This window comes from Odontesthes bonariensis, chromosome 11 (assembly GCF_027942865.1).
Source record: "Odontesthes bonariensis isolate fOdoBon6 chromosome 11, fOdoBon6.hap1, whole genome shotgun sequence".
NCBI lineage: Eukaryota > Metazoa > Chordata > Actinopteri > Atheriniformes > Atherinopsidae > Odontesthes > Odontesthes bonariensis.
The window spans coordinates 2,591,491-2,602,904 of NC_134516.1; the positions used below are offsets into that span (position 1 = coordinate 2,591,491).

An 11,414-nucleotide genomic window follows, 5' to 3' on the forward strand; every position below is an offset into this window, starting at 1 on the left:
GCTTCTGGGAGTCCTGAATCTACAGATGGTCTCAGACCTTCTGGGAGTCCTGAAACTACAGATGGTCTCAGACCTTCTGAGAATCCTGAAACTACGATGGTCTCAGACCTTCTGGGAGTCCTGAAACTACAGATGGTCTCAGACCTTCTGGGAGTCCTGAAACTACAGATGGTCACAGACCTTCTGGGAGTCCTGAAACTACAGATGGTCTCAGACCTTCTGGGAGTCCTGAAACTACAGATGGTCTCAGACCTTCTGGGAGTCCTGAAACTACAGATGGTCTCAGAGCTTCTGGGAGTCCTGAAACTACAGATGGTCTCAGACCTTCTGGGAGTCCTGAAACTACAGATGGTCTCAGACCTTCTGGGAGTCCTGAAACTACAGATGGTCACAGACCTTCTGGGAGTCCTGAAACTACAGAAACCTTTCTACAGTGGACCAGCAAACACTTCATCAGGAAGCCGTCTTCTTTCAATCAAACTGCTGAAGTCCATCTGTCCTGGTGGTTCCGTCAGCGCCGGGGCAAAGGATGCTGGGCTTTGTAGTAGATACAGTCCGACTGTGGTGGAGGGGGAGGCAGGTGGATCTCCTCATACTGAAACACAGCAAGAGGACAGATGTTAGGAGGACAGATGTTAGGAGGACAGATGTTACAGCCACATAGTGAAGAACAGGTGTTACGTCAGCAGTAACATCATTAGTAGCGGCGGTCACATGAGGCACAGCTGGACCAAAGGGATCTGGGTTTATTCTGAGGGTTATGAAAACTGAGGAACTTTGTACCTTCATGGAAATCATATCTGTTAACAGTTCCACATTTCTCATACTGGGAAAGCCCCTCTGAGGTTGGAGTTAAAAAATACCTAACAAATGGAGTTCTATGAACTACGACTGGTAATGGGGGGTCCTGCTGAACTCTTCTGTTTCCTTTGGTAAAACTTTGTATTTTCACACTATAATCTTTAATGTTAGCCTCTGAAAACCTGAACAAATCACAGAGGAAGGAGTCGTCATGAAGAACGGGTTCAGCATTCCCGTCTGTAGTGTGAATGTGAACTAATATAAAATTAAAGTTGCGTTTGTAACTATGATTCTATTTCATCCCTACTGACCGCCAGATGGCGGTGCTGAAAGCACTGAATGACTAATACCAGCAATGTCACAAGGAATCCAGAGCAAAGACCTCACTGAAAAGGCTCAGAGGACCCTCGCCGCAGAACCTGGTCCAGAGGATGAGGGGAGGCCACATTAACCCCGTAAAATCTGGTGAACGTGTTCGGGGAAGCCCATGATGCAGCAGCACATATTGCTTCCGTCAGAACCCCTCTCAAGGCTGCCCAGGAAGCGGAGACGCTCCTGGTAGAGTGTGCCTTCACACCAACGGGTGGAGAGCAGCGTCCCGTAGCGTAGGCGTGGCAGATGACATCCACGATCCAGTGGGAGAGGCGTTGCTTGGGAAGAGGACAACCTAACCTAGGGCCTCCATAACACAAGAACAGTTTATATGAGCGTCGTATAGCAGCAGTGGGTGCAGTGTACGCCTCCAGTGCCCTCACTGGGCACAACAACTGAGACCCATCAGCAGTTCCTTCCGACACAGGTTGAAATCGTGCCAATCTCAATGGCCGGTTGCAATGAGAACGAGATAACACCTTAGGCAGGAATGCAGTGTTTGGCCACAAGGTAACACCAGAGCCATCAGTACCCCATCTGTGACAGGAGGGGCTGACAGAAAGACCATGTAGCTCGCTGACTCTCTTAGGGAAGACAATAGCCAACAAAAAGGCAGTTTTACATGAGAGCCACCTGAGGTCTGCCTGCGCCAAAAGGCTCGAATGGAGAGTGGTACAGAGTTTCAAGAACCAAGGGCAGATCCCAAACTGGTGCCCATGGAACCATCGGCGGGTGCAACCTACGAGCACCACACAAAAAAAGATAAACTAGAATATGGCTCCCCATGGTACAGCCCTCAAAGCCAGCATGATTAGATGATATCGCCGCTAAGTGTTGAAGGAGAGCGGGACTTATCAAAAAGAGACTGGAGAAACTCCAGGATAGTGGAATCTGCACAGGTGACTGATCATCATTGCGGGCAGAACACCATTGGGAAAACAGCCGCCACCTGTCTTCATATTGCTGGCGAGTAGAAGGTGCCCAGGCACTTAAAAGGGTGCATCTGATGGGATCCGAATATCCTGTCAGCAGCTGCTCAAGCCGTCCAGCGGACACACCCACATTCGGAGGCGTTGAGGACTGGGGTGCCATAACAGTCCGAACTGAGACAGCAAATCCCTCCTGGTCGGAAGACGCCACGGGATGCCGTGACAGACTCTGCCGGAGCGGGAACCATGGTCGTGCTGGCCAACACGGAGCCACCGGCAACCTCTTGTGGCCCTCCTCAGCAACCCTCCGAAGAGTAGGCCAAATCAGAGACAGGGGTGGAAAAGCGTATAGGAGGACCCTTGGCCAAGGATGAGCCAATGCGTCCTGGCCCAGTGCACCTGATGCCCCCGTAAGGAAATACCATTGAGGACATTGATTTGACTCCTCTGTGGTGAAAGGATCTACAAAGAGGTCCCAGATCCTGAGCACTATGTCGCTGTGAAGGGACCACTCTTCCCGGAGCAGTCGCCTGGCGGGAAAGGGAGTCTGCGACGTGGTTGTGCCGCCCTGGTAAGTACACTGCCTGCAGGGTGGACAGGCGAGGAGAGGCCCATTCCAGGAGATCTCTGGACACTTCCAGAAGCTGCGCCGACCTGGTGCCACCTTGATGGTTGATGGGGTAGACCGCAGAGGTGTTGTCTGACCGGATCAGAACATGTTTCCCCTTCAGGTGGGCAAAAAGTGTCTGAGAGCCAAACGCACAGCACGCAGCTCCAGTACATTTGTGTTTGGAGCGATTCCTTCGGCCCCAGCGGCCCTGAGCCGCTCTGTGTTGCCATACCGCGCCCCATCCACTACAGCTGGAATCTGTCGTGACCACCTCTCTGCGACACACAACTATCCCCATCCAGACACCCCTGGACAAATAACTCTTGTCTCTCCATGGCCTCAGGACACGAAGACATGACCCTGTCACCACGAGTTTGCGCAAACGCTATCATCACCAACAAACAGAATTACCTCGACCGAAGATCAACCCGTCGCAGCCCATAGGAGGGCGAAACACTGCTACTCCAGTCAACAGGCATCCAACGACGGTGAAATGATGCAAGATCAAGAAAGGCTGATGCCATGCAAAGCGAACCGCAAGCGAGAAGAAGAAAGGAACAGAGCGTCGGATGGCGTCAGGCTATTTAGCCTCTGATTGATCATCCGACATGTCATAGGTGTGACTCTGTTGGTGTTACTACTCGAACGGCGCATGCGCGAAGGGGACATTCAGTGCTTTCAGCACCGCCTTCTGGCGGCCAGTAGGACTGAAATAGAACCCATGAAGGTTTGTAGCCCTTTAGTGAGCTCCACTCTCTCCACATGTCCAAATATGTTTCTGTTTCTGCATTCAGCAGACGCTTTTATCCAAAGCGACTTACAAATGAGGATATAACATTACAGCTAACATCAAAGCTAACAATAAGCTACGTAGAAGTCAGGCTCTGTCACAGGTGACAGGGTAGCGATAGAGTGCAGGCATAGAGGAAAGTACAGGGTCAGTGCAGGATAGGAGATGCTCTCTGAAGAGCTGGGTCCAGAGTTTCTTGAAGATATTCAGGGACGCCCCTGTTCTGGTAGCGCTCGGCAGGTCATTCCACCATCGTGGAACGACACATGAAAAGAGTCTGGATTGTCTTCAGCGTGGTGTAGGCACTGCTAGATGACAACCGAGTCCTGACATAAGCCTTTGTGAGAGCATTCAGGTAGAAGGGAGCCGTTCCATTCAGGACTCTGTAGGCTAACATCAGGGACTTGAATTTGTTGCAGGCGGCTAAGGGTAGCCAGAGGAGCTCAATGAACAGAGGGGTGACGTGCTCTGTGAGGCTGATCGAAGACCAGATGCACCGCCGTGTTCTGAACCATCTGAGTTTTCACAGACCAGTTAGGAGACCAGTTAGCAGGGCATTGCAGTAGTCAAGGTTGGAGATCACCACGGCCTGCACCAGCAGCTGGGTGGGATGTTGGGTTGGGTACGACTTGATCTTTCTTTGCTTTGACGGTCAGCTGGTCATCAATCATGACACTGAAGTTTCTAGCTACCTTTGATGGAGCAGGAGAGAGGGATTCAGTTTGGATGCAGATGCTGTGGTGTACGGCTGGTTTGGCTGGGAAGACGAGTAGTTCGGTTTTAGTGGTTCAGTTTTAGAGAGGTTCAGTTTTAGAGGTTCAGTTTTAGAGAGGTTCAGTTTTAGAGGTTCAGTTTTAGAGAGGTTCAGTTTTAGAGAGGTTCAGTTTTAGAGAGGTTCAGTTTTAGAGGTTCAGTTTTAGAGAGGTTCAGTTTTAGAGGTTCAGTTTTAGAGAGGTTCAGTTTTAGAGGTTCAGTTTTAGGTGATGGGCTTTCCTCCATGTTGACATGTCAGAGAGACAGATTGGTGCTGAGACCGTGAGGTCGTCAGGTGGGAATGAGATAGAGCCGGGTTTAGTCAGCATAGCTTTAATGTGCTCTGGTATTAGAAGTCTTACTGGAACTACCCTCAGCAGCTGTGCAGGTAGCAGCACAGCATTGGCAGCCATAGAGGTGGACTCTGAAAGATGATCGATAAAGACGGGTTTAATGAAGGTCCTGAACATGCCTCTTTGGTCAGAGAAACTCTGTAAAGTCTGTATTTCCTACAGAATCACAGCGCTTAACGGGCATCTAACGGGACGACTAAGAACCTGCTGAAGGATATATAGCTGAGGTAATCTGGGGATCTGGCCAATGATGAGTCAGTGCTGGGAGGTGAGTAGGGAACCAGTTCATGTGTGTTGGAAACTGGCTCGACTCGTAATAAAGACACTGAGGCTGGAGCTGAAAAGTAGCCTGTCGGGTAGTTACTGCTATCTCAGCTGTCTGGATTTGATCCATTTCCGGCCTTTTGTTGATCTTTACCAAACTCTGACTGACTCTGACTCTGGCTGCATCTTTGGTTTTGGTCCTTTCAGAGTGGGTAACAGGACAGAATGAAGAGTTGCTGTTTACCTGTGGGCTTTCCAACACCTCCGGGTTCTCTGGGGGGAACTCTGGAGGCTGGTTCGTCCTGCTGCTGCAGCACTTCTTCCTCCTCAAGTTCACACACATCAAACCTGCCAACAGATCATCGGGTGAGTCACTTCACCTGAGAACCAACAGCTGGACACTTCAGGTGCGCTGAGTGTAAAGTTCAGTTTACAAAGAATGGCATCTTCTGATCTGAGCTATGACTCTGAACCACTGATAAATCTATATATTTGGTTTACAAATAGAATTAATGGCCTGCAAACTAAAAAGGCTTAAAAGAGCTGCACTGCATGATGGAGTTTCTTTTTTTATGAGGAAGTTTAAGCAAGGCAGTTCATCAGAAATCTCTTTGATTATTGCAGTACAAATGTTCATCAAAGCACCTCATAAACAAACTAATATTGCAGAGAAATGTGACAGAGCTTAAATTTCAGAACCAGCTGCTTACCTGTGACGGCAGAAACCAGGACGGCGTTCAGAACGAATGAGCCCAGCACCACATGTTCATTCTGATATGTGGTGCTGGTGCTGGTGCAGGACTGATTGTGCTGGTTGGAGTCGTTGGACGGAGCAACAGGAACATCTGGATGAAGAAAAGCGACAAAGATTCACAGAGAAAATGAATAATGTATATTATGTATGTCTTAAAGTCAGACCTCACAATCTCTTGGCCCTATTTTCTCTCCCTTCGTATCACTGCCTGCTGTGCGGACCGAAGTGCAGAGCGAGCAGTCCCCTGCTTCCGAGCAGCAAACAGCGTAACAGGCGCGGCAGGCGGCAGCAGGCAGTGATACGAATGGAGAGAAAATAGGGCCAAGCGATTGTGAGGTCTGACTTTTTCCTGGAGAACCATTTTGTGATGCAAATGTATTACTCTGTTGAACGCATATTGTTCTGAGAAGCAAAACTCTTTATTTTTTAAACCCCAGCCAACTAGCCGGACTACCTTCATCAACACCAAAACGAGGCTGGAACTCTGCTCACAGGACGCAGCAGGGGGTAAGAAGATGTTCAGAAATGATGCTGCTGATATGGGATGTTACACAGCTTCATGTCAGAAGAGACGAACTGTCCCTTTAAAGAGATTATTATCTCAAAGTCTTATGAGCTGTAATCATGTTAAAAAGAAAGTGGAAAAGAAAGGTATTTAAACTAGAGTCCATGACTGCAAACCTGTGACAGTTTTATTGATCATTGATCATCATCAACTCAAACTTTCTCCACCAGATCTCCACCATAGATGTAGAAATTATTTACTCGAATACTGTCATTAAAATGGAGAAACCACCAATTTTACACGAGGAAATAATCACATAAAGTTGGTCAGAGTTTCTCTCACTGATCTGAATCTATCTGAAGTTGATACTTCTAGAAGTTTTTATCCAAGTGAAGAGCTCTCTGTTTGCTAACTGTCGACGCTGGTAATCAGGACTAAATGGAAGCTTCACTGAGACCTTTCTCAACGGGTCAGTTAAAGATCCAGCTCAGAATGTTTTTCCAGCTGATCAAAACAGGAGAACGTTGATGCCCTGTGCAACATTCACTGAGATGATTTTGTTTCAGGTTTATTAATGCATTCAGCTTTTGAACATGGAGGCAGTAAAAAACACAATAGATCTGAACTCAGTAGGTTTGGTTCATCCTGTCGGTTCCAGCATTAAAGTAAAAGCTGAGCAGCTCACCGGAGACGAGGCGGAAAGTGTCCACAGTGTGGTTTATCTCCTCAGCACAGAAGTACAGCCTGCAGTCCTCTGCTCTGATGTTTTTAATCACCAGTCTGTTCTTTAGGATCAAATATTTGGTTTGTAATTCAGCAGAGCTGTAGGATACATGTCCGGTGGCAAACCTGTGTCCGATACTCGCTCTGAGCTGACTGTAAACCTCCAGGTACCAGTATAAGTCTGTTTCATTCCTGATGGAGCAGGTTAGAGTGGCATCCTGACCCAGTTCTGCTCTGACCTCCGTCACCTCCTGGGCCTCTGAACAGACCAGAACCAGAACCAGAACCAGCAGCAGCATCCTCAGCAGATCCATGATCAGGTTCAGCAGCAGACTCTGAAACCAGCTCAGCTCTGATGAGAGAACAAAGTGATCTTTGCTTCCTGTTTCACCGGCTGATGAAGCCGAGCGCAGCGACCGCTAACCAACCACAAGCTACCCAGTTAGGATGGAAGAGAAAGCAGCAGCAGCAGCAATCTGAGGTTAGCTGCAGAGGCTAGCTGCAGGGGTTAGCTGCAGAGGGTAGCTGCAGGGGTTAGCTGCAGAGGCTAGCTGCAGGGGTTAGCTGCAGAGGCAGAGGTTAGCTGCGGAGGTTAGCTGCAGGGGTTAGCTGCAGAGGTTAGCTGCAGAGGCTAGCTGCAGGGGTGAGCTGCAGGGGTTAGCTGCAGAGGCTAGCTGCAGGGGTTAGCTGCAGAGGCAGAGGTTAGCTGCGGAGGTTAGCTGCAGGGGTTAGCTGCAGGGGTTAGCTGCAGGGGTTAGCTTCAGGGGTTAGCTGCAGGGGTTAGCTGCAGGGGTTAGCTTCAGGGGTTAGCTGCAGAGGTTAGCTGCAGGGGTTAGCTACAGAGGTTAGCTGCAGGGGTTAGCTGCAGGGGTTAGCTTCAGGGGTTAGCTGCAGAGCTTGTTGGTTTTCTCTTAATTGACTGGTGCACAGTAGCGGGTGTTAAAGGTAATAACCAAAATGGGTGGCAGCAGGGACCTTCCATAGCAGCATAATACCACATCACAGCAACAGTGACACCAGAACTGACATGAGGAGAAGATAAAGGTACTGATTATTGATAGAGGAATATTATGACACTATGATGACAACAGTTGTGGAAGAGTTCAGAGCAAAGGATAAACAGCATCACTACTCCATCTTGTGTCTGAAAGTCATTACTGCAACTTTAATTTCAGGTTTATTCCACACCAAACACATCCAACCAGCCAGACTTAACTATCACAGCTGAACACTTAACCCCGATACCAAGTACTGACCTTCCAATAGCTGTTCAAACCCCAAACTGTACAACAGAGGCCGGGGTCCACCACATCAGACAGCAGGGTGGAAGATGCAGGCAAGCCCCAAAGTCCAAGTGGGAGGTACCTCCAAGGGTCGTGGAAAATGACAGAGCTGAGGTCCTCTGGGACTTCCTGAGCAGGTGATAGCTGACCAGATATGGTGGAGGTCACACACTACAGAAGAAGGCAGCAGGGACAGATATAGCATGAACGAAGGCTGTAGAACAAAGGCACTCGAGTTTTTCTGGACGATCTTCTCCTGAACGATCTTCTTCAAGGATGATCTTCTTCTGGACGATCTTCTTCTGGACGATCTTCTTCTGGACGATCTTCTTCAAGGACGATCTTCTTCTGTACGATCTTCTTCAAGGACGATCTTCTTCTGTACGATCTTCTTCTGGACGATATTCTTCAAGGACAATATTCTTCAAGGACGATATTCTTCAAGGACGATCTTCTTCTGGACGATCTTCTTCTGGACGATCTTCTTCTGGACGATCTTCTTCTGGACGATCTTCTTCTGGACGATATTCTTCAAGGACGATCTTCTCCTGAACTATCTTCTTCTGGACGATCTTCTTCTGGACGATCTTCTTCTGGACGATATTCTTCAAGGACGATCTTCTTCTGTACGATCTTCTTCAAGGACGATCTTCTTCTGTACGATCTTCTTCTGGACGATATTCTTCAAGGACGATATTCTTCTGGACGATATTCTTCTGGACGATATTCTTCAAGGACGATCTTCTTCTGGACGATCTTCTTCTGGACGATATTCTTCAAGGACGATCTTCTTCTGTACGATCTTCTTCTGGACGATATTCTTCAAGGACGATATTCTTCTGGACGATATTCTTCTGGATGATCTGCTTCATGGACGATCTTCTTCTGGACGATCTTCTTCTGGACGATATTCTTCAAGGACGATCTTCTTCTGGACGATATTCTTCAAGGACGATATTCTTCTGGACGATATTCTTCAAGGACGATCTTCTTCAAGGACGATCTTCTGGACGATCTTCTTCTGGACGATATTCTTCAAGGACGATCTTCTTCTGTACGATCTTCTTCTGGACGATATTCTTCAAGGACGATATTCTTCTGGACGATATTCTTCTGGATGATCTGCTTCATGGACGATCTTCTTCTGGACGATCTTCTTCAAGGACGGTCTTCTTCAAGGACGGTCTTCTTCAAGGACGGTCTTCTTCAAGGACGATCTTCTTCAAGATGATCTTCTTCAAGGACGATCTTCTTCAAGACCATCTTCTTCTGGACAATCTTCTTCTGGAGGATCTTCTTCTCGACGATCTTCTTCAAGGACGGTCTTCTTCAAGGACGATCTTCTTCAAGGATGATCTTCTTCAAGGACTATCTTCTCCACCCACACCTGTCGCTCTCCCTCACCTCCCTCTCTCCCACCTTCTCCCTCTCTGCCCCACTTCTCTCCCCTCTCTGGCCCCACCTGATCTTCTTCCTTACCTGACCCACCTACCTAACTCGTCTTTCACATCAGGCTCTTTTCCTTCTGCTTTCAGGACTGCGAGAGTCAGAATCAGAATCAGAATTACTTTATTAATCCCTTGCGGGAAATTCCTTTGTTGCAGTGCTCTCATTACAGAAAAAAGAAAGATGAATAAGAATAAGATAGGGAAAAAAAATAAATAAATAAACTCCTCTTCACTCCTCTTCTAGAGAAACCAGCTCTTGAACCTTCAGAGATCAAGAATTACAGACCGGTATCCCTTCTACCCTTTCTGTCCAAAACTCTTGAACCTGCTGTCTTTAAACAACTGTCCTCTTACCTTCACCAGAACAACCTCTTGGATCCCTACCAGTCCGGGTTCAAGATGGGCCACTCAACTGAGACGGCCCTCCTGGCCGTCTCAGTTGAGTCACTGAGTCACTCCAAACTGCTCGAGCTAACTCTCTCTCCTCTGTCCTGGTTCTCCTGGACCCTAACCCTAACCCTGGACCCGGTTCTCCTGGACCCTAACCCTGGACCTGTCTGCAGCATTTGACACAGTGAACCACGACATCCTTCTCTCTACCCTGGAGGGAATGGGGGTTTCTGGCTCTGCACTCTCCATGTTCTCATCCTACCTGACAGGTCGCTTCTACCAGGTCAGACTGAGAGGGTCTGTGTCGAAGCCACGTAGGCTCACCACCGGGGTTCCCCAGGGTTCGGTCCTGGGTCCTCTTCTTTTCTCCCTCTACACATCATCTCTTGGTTCTGTCATCCACTCCCATAACTTTTCCTACCACTGCTATGCAGACGACACCCAGCTGATTCTGTCTTTTCCCCCTTCTGACACCCAAGTGGAAGCACGCATTGCTGCGTGCCTGGCAGACATCTCGGGGTGGATGTCGATGCACCACCTTAAGCTCAACCTGGACAAGACTGAGCTGGTGTTTCTCCCGGGGAAGGGCTGCCCGTTCAGAGATCTGGCCATCACCATAGATGACTCCGTGGTGACGCCAACTCGGACTGCGAGGAATCTGGGTGCGACCCTGGACAGCTGGGTCGCTGCCCATCTCTGGCCGCAGGCTTCAAACCATCTCTGCAGGAAACACCACCCTGATCCGCCCTCTGAGGACATCACCTGTTTCGTCCCAGCTCCTTACGCACTGATTTGTTCCCTAAATGGTCTTTGTTTCCTAAATTATCTTCCCATGTGTCTCGGTACCTAACTTACCGCACTTACTCTGCACTAGTTCTACTCTTAGCTGTTTGGTTTTGGAAGGAAATGCACTTATGATTTCTTGTGACCTGAAGTTCTTTTGCCGACCGATGTGGCACACACTGATTGTAAGTCGCTTTGGATAAAAACGTCTGCAGAATGACCGTAATGTAATGTAGCAGCTCTAAGTGACAGCAATGGAAAAATACCAAAGACTGAAGGAGGAACTCTCCATGTACATGTGACATCATTGTTGTCATTAACTCATGTTTCTCTCTCTCAGCAGGTGTCCCTGGCCTGGTGTTACGGGGCTTGTTGTCCCCTCTTTCCTCTCAGCCCCCAGCTGGTCCAGGCAGATGGTTCCTGGTTCTGGTTCTGATGGAGGTTTCTTCCTGTTCAAAGGGAGTTTAAGTGGAGTCTATTTTTCTTATGTGAATTGGCTTTGGCTGAATTGGACTGAATCTTTTAAGTGCCCTGAGATGACATTTGTTGGGGGTTTCCCGGGACCCCTGGCCGTCACACCTGCTCTTCATCTGCCCTCATCAGGTCACCTTTATAGGAGCTGCAGTACCAACCAGTGTCTGCCAGATTGTCTCACT

The 11,414-nt window shown here is 48.6% G+C and overlaps 1 protein-coding gene across 1 annotated transcript; it reads right to left on the reverse strand.

Annotated features, from left to right (window-relative positions):
- Nucleotides 1–339: 339 nt before the first annotated feature.
- On the reverse strand, nucleotides 340–7,203 carry LOC142391295 (uncharacterized). Its single transcript, XM_075477066.1, has 4 exons — nucleotides 6,817–7,203; nucleotides 5,583–5,717; nucleotides 5,117–5,220; nucleotides 340–595 (listed from the first exon to the last, which is right to left on the reverse strand). The coding sequence occupies exons 1-4, from the start codon at nucleotides 7,166–7,168 to the stop codon at nucleotides 512–514; spliced, it is 675 nt and encodes a 224-aa protein (XP_075333181.1). The 5' UTR covers nucleotides 7,169–7,203; the 3' UTR covers nucleotides 340–511.
- Nucleotides 7,204–11,414: the final 4,211 nt, after the last annotated feature.